At 42.0% G+C, this 24229-nt stretch overlaps 2 protein-coding genes across 3 annotated transcripts; one reads left to right on the top strand and one right to left on the bottom strand.

The window, feature by feature from the left end:
- Positions 1 to 1503: 1503 nt before the first annotated feature.
- Positions 1504 to 19937, bottom strand: ccdc50a (coiled-coil domain containing 50a). Of its 2 annotated transcripts, XM_061078449.1 has the most exons (12): positions 19667 to 19937; positions 15875 to 15937; positions 13183 to 13312; positions 11475 to 11565; positions 10959 to 11061; positions 7353 to 8240; positions 6461 to 6633; positions 5125 to 5169; positions 4618 to 4761; positions 4408 to 4490; positions 4191 to 4300; positions 1504 to 3822 (listed from the first exon to the last, which is right to left on the bottom strand). In XM_061078449.1, exons 1-12 carry the CDS (start codon positions 19719 to 19721, stop codon positions 3803 to 3805), a joined length of 1905 nt encoding a protein of 634 aa, XP_060934432.1. In that variant the 5' UTR covers positions 19722 to 19937; the 3' UTR covers positions 1504 to 3802. The 2 variants fall into 2 exon arrangements, with proteins under 2 accessions (XP_060934432.1, XP_060934433.1); XM_061078450.1 differs by lacking the exon at positions 7353 to 8240.
- Positions 19938 to 22757: 2820 nt separating this feature from the next.
- Positions 22758 to 23819, top strand: uts2d (urotensin 2 domain containing). The gene is made up of 5 exons (XM_061077426.1): positions 22758 to 22857; positions 23036 to 23140; positions 23224 to 23261; positions 23490 to 23580; positions 23694 to 23819. The coding sequence occupies exons 1-5, from the start codon at positions 22758 to 22760 to the stop codon at positions 23717 to 23719; spliced, it is 360 nt and encodes a 119-aa protein (XP_060933409.1). The 3' UTR covers positions 23720 to 23819.
- The last annotated feature ends 410 nt before the right edge of the window (positions 23820 to 24229 follow it).

Raw genomic sequence — 24229 nt, 5'->3', positions numbered from 1 at the left:
CAGAGCAAACACCTGTTAGAGACAGTGTGGATCACAGCGAAGAGTCAAACAGCTGAATGTGTGAGCTGCTGTTGCATCTGTGGCTTTATTTAGTGATAAAGCAGGAATTGGAAGAGCAGGATCGAACTTGCATCGCTGACAAACAGCACCTAATGCTGACATACAAGATGTTAACTCATGTCTTCTCTTCACAGGGGCGTTTCTGTGTGTGTGCCTGCATCACTTCTGTTACCCGCACAGCTAGAAACTTTGCCTGGGAATTTCTGTGGGAAAAAATTTCAGTCATTGTTTCTGGTCGTGTGTGTAATGTGCATCCAAGAACAAGCAGTGGAGCTGTGGATGGAGGAGTCTTATTCTGCTGGAGACACATGAAGAGGTCGAAGGGCCAAACACTCTCTGCAGAACCTGACATCTGGTAAACAAGCGGTGGGAATTACAAGCTGCCAGTCCGCTGGTGGCGGGATTTATGTCTTATCGCTCTCTTTAATAGCCTGCATCAAGTATCTACACTCGCATAGGGAGGCCAGTCTGGGTGATTGAAAGTAGAACATATGTCCTGTCTGATTTTGAAGGCGTTACTCTCCCAGCAAGCAGCAGGAGCAGCAGCCACTTTTCTGGTTATGGAGGTGCAGCTTCCAGTAGTTTGGTTGTGACATATCCCAGCGAGGGCATGGCAGTGATGTTACCACATGCAGCCGGAGCATCAGTATGTCAGGTATGTTGGTGAACCAGCTCCACACAGACAAAGATGGGTGTAACTCTGTACTTATCAGGAGTGGAATGATTTATTAAGAAGTGCGGACAATAAAAAGGCTCCCTGCCTCTGACAGTAAACTGATGGTACACGGAAACTGCAAAAATAAATAAGCACGTGATTCATTTTGAGAAGGAGGCCAAGATAAAGACAATCAATCCACACAAGGGGAAAGTATTTGATGTGTATCGTTGCATATGTGTATTGTATGGTTTCACTGATTATATGATTGTGTATCTGCTCCTACAGAAATAAACCTGACACTCTACTGTTTGTGTGGAACTACTTTCTTGTCTTTCAGCTTGAATTGGTGCAGTTAGTATTTGCATGTGCAAACAGCTGGGGGTTAAGAGGTTTTATATTAAACTGGTCTCACTTTCATGTGGTGTTGTTGATCACTAATGTGCAAATACTGACCAGGATTACCTGCGTCGACAAACTACCAAACATTCAGAACAACTGTGGCATGAACCCTGACGAGCCGGCAACACCACAACTTATAATGTAAAAGGTCTTCAGTTTCTCTAGGCAGATCTTCTATAGAGATGCTTGTTTTTACAGCCTCAAGCTTAAAACGTGCAAAACAGGTAGTGAGAGTGGCAATAAAGAGGTTATAATAAAAGTGTGGTAATGAAATCATTTAAAACCAAACAAGCAAAGATATTTTTCAAGGTTGTCTGAGGCCTTCACCCTTTAGTTCGACTGATCAGCGTTTCAGTGACACAACAGACATATTCATGAACTGTAGAAATGCTGATACAGTTTATTACATTTCAAAACGTAAAAGCAACTGGTTAATTCACTTTACTTAAAAAGAAAAAAAAAGGTCCGTTACATTAAGTGCCAACACACGTGTGTTGATTCATGATTGGAAGATTGCATACAAGCCCAGGATTCAAAAGGAAATTAAAACAGTCGCTGATGTAGACAGCACTCACATCCACAGTCTCATGCACAACATCCTTCAATATACCAAAGACATCCTTTTCTGTATATTTAACTTTCAACATGTCCACAAGGTGGTGCTGTCATCAAAGAATAAATTAGGAGTTCCACCTTAGTGGGTGTGGCGACTTTGCTACAGCCACAACTTTCTAAGCTCCCCCCTTTTCAGGTCCCTGAAAAAAAATAAATGTACGTCACAAATCCCATTGTCAACACGAATAAAACATCGATTGGATGAGCACCAGCGGGTACTGCTGCATGTCACCAGCAACACACACGACATGTCACACGTAGGCAAAGAAAACAACACGTCGTCTCCAAACAGGGAGGGCATAATTTTAGAGGCTGATTCATAATTTCAGGGACATTTATTACGAGAGAACATGGACGCAGCGCTGAGGCCATCCGAGTCCACCTGAATGTTTGACATTTCAGTCAACGCAAAGTTTAAATGTGCTATTCATTTTATATAAGATCCTTCTTGAATAACAGAAAACTATGGATTATGGTTCAGAATAAAAAAAACTAAAATTAAATGGGTCCCTTTAAGCAGTAGTAGTTATTTTATGTCAATAAATTCCCCTCAATCCAGACACTTCCCTTGTTGGATCGGTCGCTGCAGGCAGGAAATGATCTCTGCCTTTGAGTTTCAGACAAGGACAAGAGGACTGGAAGTGACGTGGGAAAACCTTTGGGAACAATCTGAAGAAAAAGCAACAAAGTACTGTATAAAAATAAATTATAAGGCTCCCTTTCTGGACAAAAATTCCTGGTGGAACAAGATTCTAGGACTGAAGAGAAAATCTTGTATGGTCCACAATATGGGTGGGGGGGGGACATGATTGGAACACAACTTGAATAAAAAAACAACCCAGTTATATTGACATTTAAATAAAATAAAAGCAGATATTCAATCGCACAATTTCTGTGCCATAAGCACAGGCATGAAGTCAGGTTTGACACAGACAAGCCGATGTACATGCATTTCATTTCTGGTTCTTTAACAAGCCAGTTTTGGTTTGGAGTTGGCAAGCCGATATGCAACATTGGCAGGAAGGTGATATATTGTACAGCAGTATATGACGAGCACACGTTTTGTTCATTCACTGGGAGAAGATTATTGGCATTTTGTGGCTTTAGCCCTTTCTAACAAAAACCAAGAGCCAGCCAGATCATTGGGTATAGAGCTGAAATGCATGTACACAGTTGTACACTTTCAGTAAGCATGCACATAGAAACAGTGAGTCATACACAGAGTATCATCCGTCCCCTTTCAGTGGGAGGGCGTGACGGGGAAAATAAATGTCCCTGTCACAAGCTGAAAAAGACGCATTTAAATGTCCATGGATCATCACAAAGCTCCGCCTCCTCTGCACTGGAACAACGCGGTAAATGTCAGAACGACCAGCATCTTGATAAAAGGCTTTTTTTGTTGTTTTGTTGCAATACAGCAATGGAAAGGTGTCCCTCCGGAGTCATATGCTGTATGGCACATGGAAAAGGCCTGCGGAGCCTCGTTGAACAGCATGACGAGAGCAGACCTGCAGCACGGGTGATACAAAGCAGCTGCCGTGTTGGTATCTAAGACACTGTAGCATCCATGTTGGACCAGACAGGCACGTCCCACGAAGAGTCATGAGGAAATCTGAGATTGCATGGTTGTATCCAGCAGAGGCCCCGAGCCCTTGTGATGGCATGGTCCACAGATGGGACGAACATCAGCACACGACGAGCACAGCAGACGAGGAGCCGGTTCCTCCATTTCAACAGCTAAGAATAATGGGAGTTATGTCGCAAGGCTGCTATTTTGGCTTGTCTTGGTGTCGAATCAGTTAAAAGAAATAACATTAAATTAGAAATTTACCAATAAAACAAAAAAAAAAGGAATAGATGAGTGTGGTTCCAGCACTCACTGACCCACTTCCTTAACTCTGGGCAAACTTTGGAGGGTGAAAGAAAAAAACCATTGCAAACTCATTAGATTGTCCCAAAGCTTTTGGTCAAAAGGGAGTGGATGGTTAGAAACAAAAAGATAAATTATATATATATATATATATAAAATAATAAAAAAGGACTGACAGCATTGCCTGGACGTGGCCTGAGTCACCGCTTGTAATAGGCACCTGGAAAAGAAAAGAGAACTGTGGTGAGAAACTGTGCTGGTCATTTTTTACCTTTTTCAGGTGAAATTGATTCACTGAGAAAATTATCAGCGGACATTGTGCATTCATGTGGTTTGGGAGTGTAGCTTTGACAAGGGGTTGAGCGGTGGAGTGTGAACTGGTCTATTCACCCTACAGTTGTATGCTTCTGCCAGAGAGACAACTGGTCAAAACTTGAGGAAACCAAATCGAATCAGTTAATCAGCGAGTTTAAGTGAACATTTCTGCCAAATTTGAAAGGATTCTCACGAGGAGTTCTTAAGGTAACGCATTCATGAACTTTGTTTGGATGAAGTAAATTCAGCCTCCCTCTCACATGGACGTCTTACCTTTGTAAGCAGCCTCAGGTCTGGTGGGAGCGCGCTGAGGGGCAGGATGGTCCGAGTAGCCAAAACCAGGATTAACATTCTCATAGTCGTGTGGCCGAGGCTGAGGAGGCCTGAGACAAGCGGAGAGAGAAAAACAGGAAACATTTTATTTGTAATGATCGAGTTTCAACTCGTTTGCCTGGAAATGTTTGGTTTTCTGAAGTGGTGGGTCTTGTACCTGGCAGGCTTGTTGTGGTTCTTCTGCCTCTGGTGTTCATACTCCTCTCGTGTTCTGGGCCGCACGACTTCCTCCGAATTTGGCTGGAAAATAACAAATTACAGCTTCTAAAATTACGGGGTTTCTACCACAGTGGAAAGACAAATATAATACAGGCAGCAAAAGGTTTCCATCCCACATTTTAAAAAGAGTATAGTTATGGAAAATTACCCTGTAGTCTCCCTCTGGCCGCCTCCTTTCCCCTGCCATTCTCTCCATGGCCAACCTCTCCCTCTCTCGTTCCTTCTCTTTCTCCCGTTCTCGATTCTTCCTGTACTCCTTTTTCTCTTGTTCCATCAGCAGCCGGGCAATTTCCTGTCAGGGCGAGACGCAGACAAGTCAACATCAACTAAAAAAATCAGCCACAGAAAAACTTCCAAACCCTGAAATTTGACGTGTGGGTGAACACGCCGATTGTGTTTCACTTCTACTTGTATAACATGTGTATTATAACTGTCACGTGACATATGCATTCCTACTCTGGCTTATAAACACAAAACACACATTTTAAAGTTAAAACTCTATCTAAAAGTATTACATAACAACACTTACTAACTTCTTCTTACATGTTGTTTGGTTTAGGTATTCAGGATTATATGTAAATTCTGACTCAACTCAGGACATAATATTAAAAGAGCACAGGCAGCATGAGAAACGTTTCCAGACGTTGATTCTCACCTCATCCTGCGCAACTTGGGCTGCACGTACGTTCCCCTTGCTCGCCTGGAACCAGATCATCAAGAAGTCACATTTTGTCCCAAGTGGAACACATTGTTCTGACATTATACAACAGGAAGTGACAGGGATTGAGACTTTCAGGAAGATGTTTTTCCCCACAATCAGCCTTCAAGTCAGTTATTGCAGTGGTTCTTAAATGGGGGTCAGTGAAAAGATCAGATTCGTCCATTAAAAGGATCAAAATGTTTGGGTATGTATGGTGAAAATATTTCGAATATCTTTCTAAAAAACTTCTCATGTTGTTTCTGTAGCTAAGTAGAAATGTAAAAAAAATAGGAAATGATTCCAAGGGACATAAATGAGGGGGTTCCCTGAATATTTTCTCTTGTAGAAAAAATTAAGATTAGTAGCAGAGGCATTATGAGTGTTTCACTTTATCATATAATGCTTTTACAGTGCTTCTGTCTAAGCTTATCTGATCACAAGTGGACAGTTGAGCTTGTACAGGTGTGACCACACCCATGACATATTGATGACCATGGATTGAGATCCACCTCTGAAGTCCGTCTGAGTGATCGTGGCAATATTCTATTAACAGAGTGCACGCCATGGCGTCCTTGTCCATATCGAAGAAGCACTTACTCAGCTGACGCCTCCTGACCAGCAACAGTTTCATTATGTCTAAAGGTGTAGAGTATTTTTAGACCTCTCAGAGTTTCCCATTCATTGATATATTTGTAGCAGCCCAACTGCATATCAACACTGATCATCATTTATTTTTATTTGCTTTACTATTTCAAATGCTTTTTTGCTCCCTGCCTTTCTCTCACAAACACACAGACAACCCGTCTGTCACAGTCAGACTGTCTCAAACCAACATCGCATTTGGTCTTGCAAACAGAAATGACGTGCGTGTTCACTTGCATATCGAGCGGGGAACACAGATCGCATTGTGATGCCAGGTGTGAACTGACATACTGACAGAGCTGTCCACTTGTGATCAGATCACACAAGACGCATGTTAATGCTGGGTATGAAAGAGGCTCAGTATTCATATCATATTGCAGTGTGCAATTGCAATATGTATTTAAGCATGCAATCCTCGTACAAACCCAAACCTTAAACATATACTTTATAAACACAAAAACATAGTCCACTGGGGAGAAGAAATCATTTGACTTGTTACTAGCAGCTGAATGTTAAAATGTAGCTACTGCTCTTTGTAATGCTTGAGGTTGCTCTTGGTTTACAGTATTTATCCCTGCATGTTATACGTTTTTAACATAAACATGAAACTGGTCTCCGTTTTTTTTGTAAAAATAAATAAACAACATACCTGTCTTGCTTCCTTCCCAACCTTGATTTCCTCATCTTGCAGTTTCCTGGCCACCTCCATGTCCTTCAGCTCCTGCTCTCTGATATCCAGCTTGGTCAGGCCCTTGGTGGCTTCGCTCATCTTGAGCTCAGTTTCCGTTATGACTGCTCCACTCTCCCGGTGCACAATACGACCTGCGGATACCAACACATAACATTAACAACAAATTGAGGCTGCAGCTAACTATTATCATTACCAATTATTTGTTGCTTTTTATTTATCGATCGTTTTTGTGATGATTATATAATTCGTAATTTCCTAGGAACACATTGTGATCACCATTCGAAAACATTTTGATTTGTTACAGATGATTGGTAAATCTGCACATTTGAGATGAGCTAGAATGTTTTTGCATGTTGATAAATGACAAAATGAAATGATTAAAAATGATTTTCTGTCAATGAAACAGTTTCAGCGCAACAATACATTCGATTGAAATTGAATTAAAGCCAAAAGGCAAAAAAGGGCTGCAGTGCAACTTCACTGGCGTTTAGTTTGATGTCTTTGTCTTTGGGATAAAACATTACAACCAGCTCAGCGGCCATGAAGCCCTTTGTGAATGCCACAGTTCAGCACATCAAACATCTGTGGAGCTATTCTTCTAGACAATCAAAGCAAACAGTTCAGTCTCTGCACAGAGAAATTGCAAGAATGAGCAAAACCCACAGCAAAATATCAACAAATCAAATTAAACCAAAACAAATCAATCAAAATTGGACTAGAGAGAAGATAATTAGTGACTTCATTAGTAGTGACAATGTCACAGTAGATCAACCCACCACCTGAGATCGCCAAGCTTCAGCACACCACACAAACACCCACACAGAGCCCAGAAAGAGGCTCACAGTGGTACCTGTCTCTGCGCTGGGATGAGAATGACTGCGTTCCTTGCTGGGACCCTCCCCCTGCCGAGGGTCCCACAATTCCCTGGTGTCCCCTCTGCCTTCATTGCCCTTGGACTCGTCAAACACCTCTTCCGGGTTAGATTGGACACGCTGTCGGCCCCTGGCTCTCCTCTCGTCCTCTTCGTCAAAACAGGAAGTCCTGCCCTCCCGCAACCCTTCCCTGCCGTGACCCTGCTCCAAATAATCCACATCCAGTCCTCTCTCCATGCTCCTGGTTCTTGCTCGTGCGCTCTCTTTTTCTTTTTGTCTTTGCCTTTCCCTTTCTCTGTATCTGTCCCCACTCTGTCCTCTATCTCTGGATCTTTCCCCGTTTCTTTCCCCTGTTCTCATCCCCCTGAGGTCCTGCTCTCTGCCTCTCCTCTGGTCTTTTCCCGGATGTTTCTCCAAGTCGTGGTCTCTGCTCTTGTCTCGATGCCTGTCCCTCTCCTTGTCTCTCTCTATGTGGGTATGTGGCGGAGGTCTGGCAGGTCTTTCCTTGCTCCTGACCACTCTCTCTGGGTCCTCCCCCCCGTGGCCTCTGGCTCTCCCGGTCTGTGTGGGTTCATACTCCGGGTACCTGTCCCCATGCTTTTTTCTAGAGGGCAGCAGGTGCTCTGGGTATGGATCTGCATGTCTGCTTCGCCCTCCTTCGGCCACCAGGTGGTGCTCAGGGTATCTGGAATGGCTGTGGGGTGCTGCTGGGTCCTGTCTTGGGTACCTGCTCCTTTTGGGCTCTGTTGAGCTATAATCTGGGGAGTAGTCCCGATGTGGGCCCACTGGGGCATGTTCATCATGTCGGCCTGGTGAGGTGGATTTGAGGCGGGTGTGTTTGTCCAAATCAAGAGGTCCTCTTGCAGCTGAGCACGGCAGAGGTGAAGGAGTGAGGGTGGAAAGAGGGCGGAGTGGAGAGAATGACGAAAACATGACGTGAAAAATAACACAGAATGGTTTAGGCTGAGATGATTAGTAAGCACTGAGCTAGACATTGGACTGATGAGGAGAGAGATGGTCAAAAGACAGTATGTGATACAAATGTTAGTTAAGATTTCAACTGCACCCAAATATCAGAGATGTGGTTGTTACTCTCAGGAAAAAGGTGGAAGAAAGTGGCAACAAGTGTTTTTAACTTAAATCAAACACCGTTAGTGTCAAGCTTTTAATGTGACAGCAGCCAGTATGTGCTTGTAACACATTTGAATGGATTGTAGTTAGGGTTACTGTTGACAAACACCGATGAAAATCTATTTCTTACAACAAGAGGAACATACTACGTAATAGAACTGTGCATGACTGACTTAAAGGGGAAGAAATGTACTTGAACAAATTGTTCATCTGAGAACTCAACCCTGCTGGGAGTTGGCCTGTGGCTGACAAAAGTTTGAATGAAAACAAAGAGTTGAAAAGCAAATAAAGGAAGTACACAGCTGAGGCGAGTCCGCTCGGCACTGAGAGTCAGCTCAAAGGAATTTCAGCTATCTAACCTGCTGCTAAATGTCTAATCGACCGTGTTGATGTTCCAAAACTTTAAAAAAGGAGGCGGGTAGATCCAGACAGACACCTGCCTCAAAGTGACTGGCTAAAGAATGTCCTATATTCTGTCTCAATTACACTTTTAAATGCACTCCTCTATCTTTCACATGCCTCCCCATCTGCCAGCTGTATACCTGTCAAGTAGAGACAGGTTCTGCCCCCATGCTGGTTTACGTGCGACCCTAATCCACTGGATTAAGAAACACACAGGCAGTAGTCTCTCATTTCCTGTGAGGAGCAGCCAATTACATGATCTAATGAAAAGCTACGTGATACCAAAGAAGTGTGAATATATGTGCACATGTACATACATGATTATAAAAACTAGCGGGGTTTAGATTTTGATGGCAACACTCTTCTATGAAACATTCACAAACAAAAGCACGATTGTGAAAAAGCTCAGTGATTGAGTCTCAAACTGACCACTATGGTGTACAGTTACAATCTGGTAACCTGCATATCTTGTTACCAAGGGTTACGTCATTCCCTTAAGGGATCAGGAAGAGAATAAACAAAAAAGCTGAATCTGTAATAAGGTGAGCACATTCACACTTCTGCAGTTGTGTGTGTACACACATTCAGCAGGGGCGTTTGAGGTGGGTGACTATGTAACTAAACAAGGCTGTACATTAAAACAGAGCACCTGGTGGTGTCACACATATTCTAGTATAAAACGAGGAGGGCAGAATGACAGTCAGCTAAAGCGTCATCCTGACCACCTGGTGTGTGTGTGTGTGTGTGTGTGTGTGTGTGTGTGTGTGTGTGTGTGTGTGTGTGTGTGTGTGTGTGTGTGTGTGTGTGTGTGTGTGTGTGTGTGTGTGTGTGTGTGTGTGTGTGTGTGTGTGTGTGTGTGTGTGTGTGTGTGTGTGTGTGTGTGTGTGTGTGTGTGTGTGTGTGTGTGTGTGTGTGTGTGTGTGTGTGTGTGTGTGTGTGTGTGTGTGTGTGTGTGTGTGTGTGTGTGTGTGTGTGTGTGTGTGTGTGTGTGTGTGTGTGTGTGTGTGTGTGTGTGTGTGTGTGTGTGTGTGTGTGTGTGTGTGTGTGTGTGTGTGTGTGTGTGTGTGTGTGTGTGTGTGTGTGTGTGTGTGTGTGTGTGTGTGTGTGTGTGTGTGTGTGTGTGTGTGTGTGTGTGATTTAGAGATGAATGGCTGGTGATCCATAGGACAGGTAGACTAATAGCTGGAGACACATGCCCAGTCCTGTTTATGTCAACACAGAGGCCAATGACTGCCAACGTGAGGCTGTGTACATTTCAAAGTGGCTCAGGAACCTACTCGCATGGCCTCTTCACAGCTGCTGCCTGTATCACGTGGTTTACTTATATGAATGACCACAAATACTGAGAAGTAGCACAAGGTTAAAAAAAACTTTTGTGTCACAAACGGTGTAGGCAGACAAATAAAAAAGCCTAAGGACCAACACAACAGCAGGCTTCCAAGGGAACTATGAATAACTAGGAATTTAGTGATCATTTGTGGATCACAAAACAGAAATGAGAAAGAAGAGACTGATTTCTATTATGAAGTTAATTTTCATTCTCAACATGGTGATGGCACAGGATGCCAACTTACAAATAAATGGTAAGAAACGACATATTCATCCAACCCAAATTTTCTCCGTAGAGAAACAGAAGCTAATTTCAATCTCAGAGTTGTGATGATGCTGGAAAACGCTTGGTAAATCTATTATTTTCTTAGTGCATTTGGAGATTCATTTAATATCCAAGGTCAAATCTGATGTCAATAAGTATTTAAGCTGCATCTAAAGCAACTACTTTCACTTGTTTTCTCTTCAATGGGAGGGAAATGGCAAATTATGTCTCTGAAAGAGCCCACAAACCTCTCTTCAAGGTTAATCACATGCTTATGAATGCAAATAATCTCCAGCGCTGGGCAGCACCAAAAGCTCAGCCTCATAAATTCAGAGCTGCAAATGAAAGCTCAGTCTACAGAAAGAGAGGCATGTGTTCATCCATGTCCCTAAACACAGACAGACTCATATGTGCAACAAATAATCGCATTAACATGAGGCAAGTGTCTTCTCCCTACCTCCATGATCCTCGAAGTACTCCTCCTCAAAGGTTGCTTCCAGCTGTTTCTGTCTCCTCCGCTCCTCTTTCATCTCCTTTTCCTGAAGCTTACGAGCAATGGCCTATAAACAAATAACTCAAGAGTAAACATGTTGTCCCACATGAATATGAAAACAAAAACTCCGTCTGGACAGATCTGGAACAAATATGTCCCTTTGTTATGAGATGTACTTTCTGCCTTCAGTGAGACGATGTAGTTTTAGACTTATCAGATTATGGTGGTGAGAAGCATCACTGATGTTTTGAGATGAAACCAATAAGTAACTAAATGCTAGTGTCCTACTACTGCCAGTAAGAGTCGATATTGTGATTAAAAACACTTTACAGCTAATGTACATCAGGTGTTACTCATTTACATCAAAAGTACAGTGAACCACTCATTACAATACATAAATACTAGAAGTCAAGTCATTGACGTGTGGGTGTAACCAAGCGGGCTTGAATGGGCAGCAAGGTCTGATGGCGTGTTTCTCACCGCATCCTTGTCTTCCTGCTGTCGTTGTTGTTCTGCCTGTCGGACCAGTTCTTCCTGAATCTCCTGGGCGATCTCGTTATCTTGGCGCTCGCTGAGGTTCCAATGGGTTCCCATGGGTTGTAGTATGTAAATAGGGAGGGGGATGAACAACATTACATTATTAACAGATACAACAATGTTTATCAATAATGAGTCTTTTGATTTTATTCACTTATTCCTTAATTTATTTGGATATTATGAATCTACTTTCATAAGGGAACTGTTGGGCATTTGAGGAGGACTTAGTCTCGTTCATAGATTCTGTCCATATGTACAAATGCAAACAGTCCCAAAAATCAAAATTTCCCATCAGTGATACAATAGTCATATTACATAAGAATAGTGAACACAAGACCTCAGCTTTCAACCTGTCTAGCATGTTGTGGACGATGGCGTGTGTGCTTCAGACTGGAGCAGGAATGTCTCGGGCCTGTTGCGCAGTTGATCTCAGCAGCTCACTTTAGTTCACTTGCATCTTTAAAGCACTTAATTTAGAAGACAACATCCACCTGGAGGGCTGGTATGCAAAGATTGTTTTTCTGTTGGTGTGTGAGACATGCATCAGTGCAATATTTTACTAATGGGGAACAGCTTCATTCTCCTGAACTTCACCTGTGTTTGAACCCAACAGCTCAGAAGAACTTAAGCTGACAGTAGCACCATGTACGCTTCATCAGTACATACTGCATTCTCCTGTGTCTGTGTCTAGTTAAATGTGAGAGTGGCTGTATGTGAAGCAGCTCTGGCAGAGATTAGTGTGGATGGCAGTGTGAGCTCCCAGCATGAAAAGCAGATTTGGCCTGCCTGCATCATTTGTGGAGCATCTGGCTTCTCCCCGGGCTGCAGTCCTATGGCTGGAGCTCACTGTGTCTATGTGAGCTTGAAACAATGACCTCACTGAGCTGTGAGTCAGCACTTTTATTTTTGATTTAAAAAAAATTGCAGAGCAGCTAGATTGCAGTGCATTTTGCATGCTCTGTTGCAGCTCTGGACAGGGGCAACAGAAGACATATCTATGTTTAGGAGCGGTCACTGAAGCTTGATTTACGCTTCGCTTCAGGCCGTAGTGGATAGTGCGCGTGGCTGCTGCATAGTTTGGGACAAGCTGCTGGAGCTGACCCAAACTGCTGCAGGAGTACAGTATATTTATGTAGTAGGACTTTGGTTGATACCACATAGACCAAAATAATTGTGAATGATCTGCTTGGGCTGCTTGTGAATTTTCAGGAGCTCATAGCAGATGGCTAAATGTTTTCATAAACAGTACAGTTTTTTTTAACATCTGTAAGTAGACTGTGGTGTTCCACAGGGTTCATTTCTGGGTCCAAAATACTTTATTTTTTATTTAAATGATCTTAAGTATTTTATTTGCAGATGACACAACTTTTTATTTGCTTTTATTTGTTTGTATGTATGCATGTTGCTGATATACGCAGAAACATATTCGACCAAATTAATAAAACATTACTCCCATATGATTATATAAAATCCTAACTAATTAACAGCTTTCATGTAAACTCTTGATCTCATGTAATTTACTTTTTCTTATCAGGTGATCATGTGCCATTTCATTGTGCAACAACTTTTTCATGTATGGTTTTATCATAATGTTTTTCAGGAGCTATTTTGCTTTGACAAGGACGTGCACTGTGTGTGAGAGGACACTCACATGTCAACGTGCTGTTTCTGGTTTTGGATCTTTGCCCTCTTATCCTCCTCCTCCTGCAGTCTCTTGGCCACCTGCAGGTCCGTCTGCACCAGGCGGCTCTTGTGGACATTGGATGCCAAGTGGCTCTCAACTGTAGAAACAAACACATAAACATTGCTCTTACTGGGTGAGGTATTAGCTGGATGATGAACTGCAAAACACTGCAGAGTTTTTTTACAGATATCACACTTTCTTGCTGTTGTCCTCTCTTGAACAGCAGCTGTTCAGATGGTCGGCAGAAAACAAGATCGAGGACACAGACGCTTCAGTCTGTGGTAATAAACAGAGCGCTCTTAGTCACTGAGAAATGAATGTTCGCAGCTGAGACATCATTCCAAGGTTGTGTGATGGCACTTTGTGGCCCATAACAGATGATAAATCCTGCCTGCTGACACACTCCAAGTGCTTTGCAAGCATTGAAAGCATCACTCACTCGCTCAGCTCTGTTTCACCTGCCGATCGATTTGGTCCTAGCTTTCATGTGAAAAACACCAAATTACATTTGGCAATTTACCCACTAGAGGCTTCATAAAGTTTCTGCCCTCTCACCGGTGAGATTGAAGGGGAAACGGTGAGTCACACCTGTGGCAACTTGGTAAAAAGTCAAAGGGCCGACATTGATTTTTGTTGTATGACATAGATAAATTGTTTAAGTTTATGACACCTCACAATAAAATATCTGAGGACAAAACTGATGAAACAGCCCAAGATAAGGCCATCATTTATCCACTGCCACACCGTTCAACAATAAAAATTGATTCAACTTTCAAAGAAGAAAGAAAAAACGTGACGGGACATCGTGACGTTTGTTCATTCAACAAAGTCAACCTTGAAGAGGGCTCACGTCATTCAGAGAGGGGAGTTGAGGTTAGATAGCTGGGCTATCTGAACCTCTGACATGTCAAGTGTGTAGCTGTGCACTGTAATAGAAAGCATAGGCTCTAAAAACAACAATTATAATTTATCTTCAAATTAATTAACTGTTTTCGAATCAACGATTGTATTTTTATGTGTTCTGAATGTTCAACATTTATAATATATATTAAAAATAAAAAAAGTACATGATACAAGCCATGAGATCTAAGAATAACGTGACATTGCTCACTGAGAACTGTCAGGTTATGTCAGCTCGTGTTCTCCTCTGTGACCTTGCAGGTCAAAGGTAAAACAAAAAATTCAGGTTAAACCAGAACCGGTCATGTGGCACGACAAAGGGAGCAGAGGAAGATGAGCCTCCATTACCATCACTCAGACTTTCAGATAGTTGATGACAACACAACACGCACAGGTCAGCCAAAACCAGATGAACCCCAGCTGAAACAGATCGTAACCTGCAAAGTGTGGCTGGGTGACATCTGACCTTTTTTCTTGCAGACCTTGTTACCAAATGTTTACTATATATGCGGTATAGTGCCACATATTTATGACACAGAAAGAAAGTATGTTATGTTTCCACTGTTAACACTGTGATGTTTCCACTCCTTCAAAACGAACAGCTCACCAGAATAATCTGACCACAAAACCTCTCTCTGTTGGTTCCTGTCAGAGTGTTGCTGAAGGGGGAGGCCATCATTGAACTGTGCATGGCCGTTTGTGTCTGATGGAAGGGAGGCCTTATTATGTCTAGGTCTGTTTGTCAGTGCATTTTGGCAGAAAAGATCCTCACTAGAAAGTGGCCTCACCTACAGAAAAGGTAGGTATAGCTACTATAAGACTAAAAAACTTAAAAATAAAGATTTTTGGGAAGAGGAAAAAATACTTAAATTAAAAACAATAAAAATAATGGGATGGGGCCATTTATCCTGATGCAGATAATGAAAAATAAATTGGAGCAGGGGAAGAAAACCTCTATGGGGAGTCTCCAAACTTCCTTTCTACATAGTGTGAAAAAGATGTCAGCTAATTACACACATATGAGCTCTCATAAAACCACCAGCATGTAATGAGTTATGCAGGGGTAAGCACATAACTGACTAAATACACTGCATTAAAAAGAAGAAGAGTAAGGGAGAGTGTGCATTTGCGCAACATGTGCACAAAAAACAATCAGCTTTTGAGGCAATAGTGAGATATCATATCTGCACAAACACAATTAATGTGATCCAGGCAAATCCCATGCACCACTCCACTGTGTTCTGCCCCAGCCCTGCTCTGATACAGTTTTGTTGTGGCATCGTGCACATTCACATGATGAAGCAGGGTTTATAGGCTTACTGACACTGCGGTTTAACCTCCTACATATAAAACAAAGAGTCCAAGTTGAGCATGTGGAGTGCCCTCATTGCTTTACTGTTATGATCTAAAAACTATTTTCATAATTTGTTTGTCTGGAAAAAGTGAACCAGGAATGCAGCTGTGAGGTTTGACAAAAACGGTTACGAATCAGGCCTAATGCATAAAACATACATCAATAAATGATTTAAGTGCTTTAACAGACTCCAGAAAAAAGGGAATGGAACTATCTGGAAGAGCTCTCTGAATTTTTTCCATCGTAATAAAAAAAACAGGATCCAACAAAGACAGCTGAGTTTTTCTCTGGAGGTCTGTTCTGTGATCGGAGGCTTTGAAAGCCGGGAAGCAGATGTTTGAAATAAGTTTGTTCATGTCCTTTCAGATGGAAGTATGGGAACTTAATATTATAGTCTCTTCTTACTTTCTTGTTCCTGTAGGTTGTAGGCGAGGCAGTGGTCCTCCAGCACAGCAAAGTCTCTGCACACTGAAAATAACAAATGGAAAAAGCATTGTCAGAAAGTCTATTAAAAACAAAGTACAAGATGATCTTCAACAACTGGATCTCTCAGCTGTGTAGCTGATACAAATCAAACTAGAGGCGGTTGAGACAAAGCCAGTTTCAGGCAGGTGATAACATCTGCCTACACACAATTGAAAAGAACAATTATTTAAAAAATGAAAAATGAGCTGAGATTTAGGCTGTTTATTAAATTGAATGAAAAACAGCAATAAACTGAGTGTTAACACTTTATACCCACATTATAAATACTTTATTATGATATGACATGTGAAAATAGTATATCTATTTTATTCAAGAGATGAGAAACTGGGTCAGACAATATAAACCAGCCTGATAAGGTGTTTTTGGACATCTTGAGAATGTGCAATGGTTTGAATCTTTTTGTGTCAGCATGACCATGAAGTGAAACTATTAATGAGGAACTCGGGCAAACAAACAAACCTTGAATAACGAGCAGAATAGAAACTTCTAAGCTTTTTCCTAACATTATGTAAGAAGAGAAGACCCTTAAGTGGGAAGTGCTGCCGGTTTGTTACTGACAAGCTACCAGTTTAACCCCTGAACTGTTGACAAAATGTGACAAGTACAAAGTAGCAACCTTATTTTGTGTACACATGCGCAAAGCACAGAAAGACAAACAGTAAATGTATTTATGTCTATTTTAATTCAAAGCATGTATCCTAAATTACAACAGATAATCAGCCACTGAGACGTAGTTAAATGATCTTAAAGCACAGATTAGGAAACTAGGATTGTAAACCACCAGACATCAGGAGATCTGAAAATTCTGATAGTCGTTTATTTCTGATTAACATTCTGTGACAGCAACATAAATGTTTGGCCTAAGCTCAAGGACTCATGTGCAACCATTCCAGCTAAAATCAATATCTCAATTAGATACAACTCAAATACACTAACATATCGAACTCACTTCTCACGCACTCCTTTAACCTGACCTCTTTCGTCCCATTAAACAGATTTAGTACTTAGCGCTTACGTCAAGGTTGCCTACTGTACTGAAACTTTCATATTGTCCCTCCCCCCTTGATAAAATCATCTGCTTCAAGAGTAAATGTACATGTTCAAACATATACTTTGAAGAGGAGGAGTAGGATTATTGGCCAAAAACATGTTAAAAAAAACAAAACACATTTTACTGCTTGTTTTCTATCTTACACTGAAACCTTTCCAACAAATGGAAATCAAACCGTTTCCAATCATGGTTTCAATATTACTCAATGCTGCCAGAATGCGCTGAACATTCATTCTGGAAACAATTGTAGGAGGGGGAGTTTAAAACCTCATAAAACCCCCAGACAATCAACACATCATCTCGAGTGTTCTGAAATGAGACTGTTCAACTTTTCTTTTTCTCCCCTTGAATAATAATGGTTCTTCAAAGGCTGACAGTTTCCTGTGTAGGAAACGGAAGGATCTCAGGGACATGTATTCGACCTTTCTCCCAAACTCATTAAATTATGGACCTGGGAGCATCTGTATGTATAGTATAACTTATGCATTCACTACCTCCTGTTTAATGATGATATTCTTGAAATACTGCAGTGAGAAACTCCTCTTTAGCTGCAAATCTTGCATAAAGAAGGATAAATGTAGGCCATGATTTCATCTCACAGGAAGCCACCACAGTGCTGTGTGGGAAAGTCATTCTATTCAGGGAGGACCAAACTACAGAAACCTTTAACTTGCTCAAGGTTTTCTTTTGACCTACTCTTGCTTCATGGTGAGAATTATACATCTCATACATCGTTTATATGTATATATTCAGTGTTCAATCCTTCCTCTGACACTAATCTTGCATATAAAGCTCTACTCCTTCTCCCAGCCACACTCAACCTCACACAGCCGGGCTCAGAGCCCATCATCTGCTCCCGCAAAGATTACTTCATGCACATAAAAAATAATAACCTAAAGTACACTATGACTGTGTTGGACATTAGAAATAGTTTGGAGAAAAAAAGATTTTTGGAAATATAACAGACAGCACCAACAGGCCTGTGACACAAACACAACGCAGACGAGTGGTCCAGACCATGTTGTTGCAGTAGATGGGTGGATGACAGGGGGGGTTGAAATAAACAGATACTGGCGCGAAGGGCAAGACCTTCAATAAGCCCCCACCCACAGCCTCAGATCAGTAAGGGATTTAATTATCACAGACCATTTTCAACCATATGCTTAATCTTCTTATCCAAGAAAAAACGATTTATTGTGGCTAGTATGGCAACACATACCAGTCCATTAAAACTAGGATAGGGCTTTTGGTTTGTGGGACTGTTCTTTTTAACACTTCCTAAAAAGGCAGTATTTGAATAAAATGGGCCTCAGTAGATTGTGTACCTCCGCCGAATAATCTTAAATATGCCAGCACCCCCCCTATCAAGATCAATGAATTATTAAAAACAAACAAACAAAACATCTTGCCATGTTTCAGAAAATCCCCACAAAAAAATCCTGGATCAACACCAAAATGTAATTGGGTTTTTTCTTGGCCCAATTTTTTGTGGAAATCCTTTAAGTTCATTTAGCATAATCCTGCTGAAAATCAAACAAACCAACGAACAAAAGGGGGGAAACAGCCTCGTTGGGGAAGCTAACTCGGTGTAGAGTTTCTTACAACACCGTGCAACAAGTGACTAACGTGAATGATATCTGCAAGCTGCGGATTCATTTCTCACTTGAGGGTAGAAACAGAAAATAAGCTTAACGTGACACGGAGAGACACGCCGGGTCTTTGTGCCTCGGGTGCCGCTGGATCCAAACCTCAAGTTCAGTTCACGTGTGAGTAACAGCACAGTGAATACTAGACAGGCTCCCCATACTTAATATGATCCAAATCCTCCAGGGATGAAACTGACACTTTTCCAGCAGCTTCCTTCCCTCTGCAGACTGGCCCAGCAGTGGGAATGCACCTTCCTTCTCCCTCTGACCAGAATAACAAGCATCCTGCCGAGCAGCTGCTTCACACCAGGCTCCTCCAAGCTCCTGCACAGCATCACCTCCAGGATCTGCTCAGGAGTGAAGAGCCCCCTCTTGACTTGTGTTCACACCTTCTACTATATTTGATGAAAGTTCTGTGTTTGTGTGTGTGTAGAATTCATATGGGGGGGGGGGGGGGTTAGAACTGCAGCCCAGTCTCTTAGGAGGATCTATGAAAACAGCACATGGACTTTGCAACCAAAAGCACAAGTGGGATCACACATGAGGTTCCATCACAAACAAAAAGGCATGTGGCCCTCAGAGCTGTGGCCGAACCACACGCTGACATGTCGGCTGATGTAGTGTGGCTGTGTGGAACCCACACATGTGTCGTGACAGATTGTGTGTGTGTGTGTGTGTGTGTGTGTGTGTGTGTGTGTTGCCCCCCCCCCAGTCCTAACACACGAAGGGGGACGTGTGGAGCTCCCTGTGACAGGAGAGAACCGGCATGCTGTGGCAGTGAGAGGAAACAGATCAACCTGAGATACAAAATCTGGCGCGACACCGAATCAGTGGGCACTACTACCTGCCTCCTCTCGACTACCAGCGCTAGCATCCATTAGCAAGGTGTGCTTACAGGTCCCAGCCGCACAGTGTGAGGGACAATAACAAACACTCGGGTTAGCATGAAGCTAGCCGGACACACGACACCAGCTAGCTACACGGAGCCGGGAGACATTAGGACGTGGACATTACCCTCTTTCACTCCGGGCAGCTCGTTCTGGTCGATGCTAACGTGACTCTCAGCCATGTTGTCAGTGACAATAAGTCAGGAAACGAGCCGGTGACGTCCACGCTTCCTCCGAAGGTTAACAGCAGCTTGATTGATGGTCCGGACTCATAAAGCCGATTGATGGTTCAGGTGCTGGACGGCCCTGTTGATTGGTTTCGGTGGCGTCTCTCTCTCTCGCTATCTCTCCCTCTCTCTTTTGCTCTCTCTCTCTCTTTCTATCTCTGTGTGTGTGTGTGTCCCTCCTTCCTTCACACAACTAGCGGAGACAACAAACACCAGCTTCCCTCACAGGCGCTTCAAAATAAAAGTCTGCCACGTCGCCCCCACTGCTGCTGCTGTTTCCAGCTCTGAGCTCCGTGTCTTGGACTAGTTTGAACATTAATGTCCGCGTGTCAGGAACAGTCCATTCTCAGGCGTGTTCCAGACTGATCCAGCTTGAGGGTAGAGAACCGCAGGTGGTTCCCTCCTGCAGCTGTGAGACTGTACAACCATGAACTACACGCAGTCAGCATGTACTGAACTCTGGTTCAACTCTATGAACTGTGCAATATTCATTCTGTATGTGCAGTACAATGGTTCATGTGCAATCCATTCACTGTACAGATCGTGTTATTCTAAAGTGTTCTTATTCATATCTCATGTCTTTGCTGATTACATTTTTATCATATAAATTAAATGTGATTATTTGATTGATCGATGATTTATAACACTTTTCACAAGCACCAGAACTGATGGACTAAAAAAATAAGTCATCAGGGCAAAGGTAGGCAAGTCAAGGCCTCAGTTCTGATTCTGATTCTGATTCTGATTGAATGCCTTTGTTAACATTAAAACCCCAACAAAAAGACAAAGAAATCATAATCAAACGACATATAACAATCACACAGATGCAAAACAATCATAAAGAGACTAAAGACAATAGAAAATAGGTAAAAGATGTAATACAACTACCAAAGACAAAATCACTAGGCTACACAAATACATTAAATACAAATACCCACTTAGAAATACAGAAATGCTACCAAGAGACAGAATTACAACAACTTTACAGAAATATTAAAAAAGCCCACAAAAAAAAAAAACAAAGATGCAAAAAAGAACTAAGAGGGGAAAATTACTGGAGAATTATGCAAAACAACTACACACAAATTTAAAAAAAAAAAAAAGATGCCAAATAATCCCATGGTGATTTAAAATGAAGACAAAGAGAAACAATGTCATCACATTAAGATCCAAGATAACAACAAAAGATGTAAAGATACAAAACAAGCACAAAGTGCGCAAGTCCACCTCAAAGACCCAGGAGACATGTTGTTTCATAATTAATCCACCAGCAGTGGATACATTATTTAATCACAGTACTTCATTCAGAAATCAGCATTCGTTAAATGGCAAAACATGTTATAACTGTGGAAAAAATAAATAATTAATGGATTACAATTTGTTTTTTTGGGTCTTTAATCACGAATCATCTAGAATTTTGTAATTAAGCAGCTTGTATTTTGCAGCCTTGCTCACCAGGTATCTAAACATTTATGGGAGCCATGATATATGGACAACTGGCAACTGAGTCTTGATTTAGGAGTTGAGAATTTGTGGCTGTTATTATTCGATTTAATTTAATTGGATGGTGATGCATTCCCCATATGTTTTGTAAAATTTGAAATGTAACCGAGTAACTAAATCAGATTTAATTACATTCAATATTATTGCATTTATTATTGTGATAATATTTTGGATTGATCTTGAAATTCAATGTTTCTGTCAGCTTTCATTTTGAAGGCCAGATTCTGACACGTCCGGTTTCAGCCTCACACCATGTGGTCAACTTGACCCAGCTTCCTCCGCAGGATCCAGTGTCTGTGGAGCGTCTGCAGCCACGAGAAGTCGCATCCTGAGGTGACAGTGAACGCACCACAGAGCCCGACTGGGGTCCACATAAACAGTGACGCGTTCAGGGACTGCGTGTGAATTCAACAAGGACAGAGCAGACAGCTGTGTGTATGAATGAAGAGAACACACATCCACGAGTAACAGTGTGTCTCAGGCTTCCTCTTTGCTTCTCTTGCTCCCACAAACAGATACACACGTGTCATGTGACCTGACAGCAGCTGGTATCTGGTCATGTTAATATAACTGCTCCCTCTAGTGTCCACTATTGCAACATGCAGGTAGGTATCGACCAAACCTGCACCACAACTTTTAGAAATCACCTTTTAAAAAAAACGTAATAAAGTTTGTTAAGTATCAAATACATCAGTGTGTGATAATGGTATATGCAGTGCATTCTGGGTATGCATCGCACCTCGGATTCCTTTCATGTCTGTTTTGCCTCAATTATTTGAGTTGCTGCACTTCAAACATTCAAAGTGATGGCTTCAGGAAAGGTTCTTAGATATGAGACACCAGACGTCAAGACCATCCCCAGTCAAATTCAGCAGATGCCAACCAGCTCATTTCTGTAACAATGCACAGGCACGATGTCTGCTCCCTTTAGGCCAGGGTGACTTAGGAGGTGCTAGTTGGATGTCATCACTGCCACAGTGATGGATGTTCCTTCAGCTCCAGATCAGCTCTGAAGCCAAGATTGAGGAGCTCATCTCCAGTGCACGATGATGCACTTTGGGACTGAATCAATTCAACCCCCCCTCCCTAGACCAACACGCTCCGATGTGCCTATTTAAAGAAGCAATTAATGTAAATGAAAAAGATTTGCATGTGCCAAGAACATCTAACCAGCAGGCTGATTGATAACTTCCTCTCCGTTTGAATTGCCGATGTCAGAGTGATTCAGGGTCGCTTGCCTCACCTACTGACGTCAGATCACTGTATTTCACCCAGACGCTCCATGAACCCCGTGAAAATGTGGCCTATTGACGAAAAGTCACAATGACCAGCTATTGATTTAGTACGCAAGGACCGACTGGCCCCTCCTCTCGGTCTCGGAAAGGATAAATATATTGAATGGATGGGCCCGAGGCAGTGGATTGCTCTTCTTGCTCCAGGGAGGACTCATAGTGCAGCGTTAGCCTGGGACCATACAGAGTGAGTGCCATGGACAGAACATCCGTTGTGAACTACTGCTTAGGACTCCTGAGTTTGTTAATACTGCAGGGAGTGCTGAGTGTGGATGGAAGGAGCACGTTCAACCCTGGTGAGCTTTCAGAATGATTTTCGAGTTAAATGAATGCCATTGCTGGTTTTAAGTGTAACAAAATGCAACAAGATGATGACTGTTTATGAAATCAGATGGACATGGCTTTATTGTCTGTTCATATTGTGCGATATTGATGGTGCCTAAAGTTGTATATTTATTTGCTTTGTGTGTTCAGGAAACCGTGTTTTCAATCCCAAAGCGGATACAGAGGCCCAGAGCAAGATTCTTGCACTCTTAATGCACAAGAGCCTAGTTCCAGTTGAAAAGGACGATCCTCTAGGTGAGAAGCAAAGAAGGATTGAATTTGACATAATTAACACAGAGATATTCTTCAGGGACGATAACAGGTTTTTCTCTCCACAGGTCTTGAACTGGCCAACAAATTAGCTGAATTAGAGGAGGTAAGGATATTTACAGATTTGCCACGAAGTAGCCAGGAAACATGATTCAGTGTGAGATTGTTGTTGAGAAGATGTTTCAACCCCTACATTCAACATTTATTATTAGTACGTGATTGAAAACCTGTCAAAATACCTGATTACAAAAAGCCATTGATAATTGATGGTGTATTGATCCTGAGATGACAGCTTGGTCTTGCTGTGTTCAATCATTGTGATCTCTGCTTGTAGCTCCGGGCGCTGAGGGAGGACCTGGAGCTGGAGAGGCAAATCACAGCCAATTTGGCCGAGGGCAAAGCGGTAAATCAGAAGAGGGGCGAACGTAAGTTCAGAATCTGGATTTATCTCTTATCATTCACACTGATTAACACTTGTATTTGTAAGTGCATGACAGATGTCATTTTTGTAAAAGTCGTCATCTCTCTGCTTCTGCAGCTTGCTTTTGGAAATACTGTGTGTGAGACGGATGCAAGAGGAGGAGGACCCTGGTGATTTCCTGCTGCAAAGCCCAACATAGCCTTAAGACTCACAGCACCAGTAATATAATCACAATGTATTTATTCCAGCAATATAGAGTTGTATTATAATCAATGTCATCAATAAACGTTTCTCATGAGAGGTGTGAGGACTGTGGCTGTGAAAACCTTTGATCTGTAAATATTCAGCTACTCCCTGGAAATACTTGAGGGTCAGATATGACAAAATAAATGTGTCTGTAAAGACTATTATGATGTTATCTTTATATTTCGGGGTGATATTTTTCATCTAAAAGCTTTTGAGACAGACTCTTTTAAGGGGAGTGAAAAGAACACCTTTCTTCGAGGTTTCCATCAAAATTTCAATGATGCTATATTCTTAACACTAATAACAATTATAGTTCTTATTCACTTTGAATATAATATGTTTGAACGATTGAAATAAGTGTCTTAGTCATTTACTTTGCCATGAATTTCATTTGATTTGCTCTTTTG

The sequence above is a fragment of the Limanda limanda genome, chromosome 9, assembly GCF_963576545.1.
Source record: "Limanda limanda chromosome 9, fLimLim1.1, whole genome shotgun sequence".
In the NCBI taxonomy this organism is placed as follows: domain Eukaryota; kingdom Metazoa; phylum Chordata; class Actinopteri; order Pleuronectiformes; family Pleuronectidae; genus Limanda; species Limanda limanda.
This window is presented reverse-complemented; position numbering and strand designations above follow the sequence as displayed.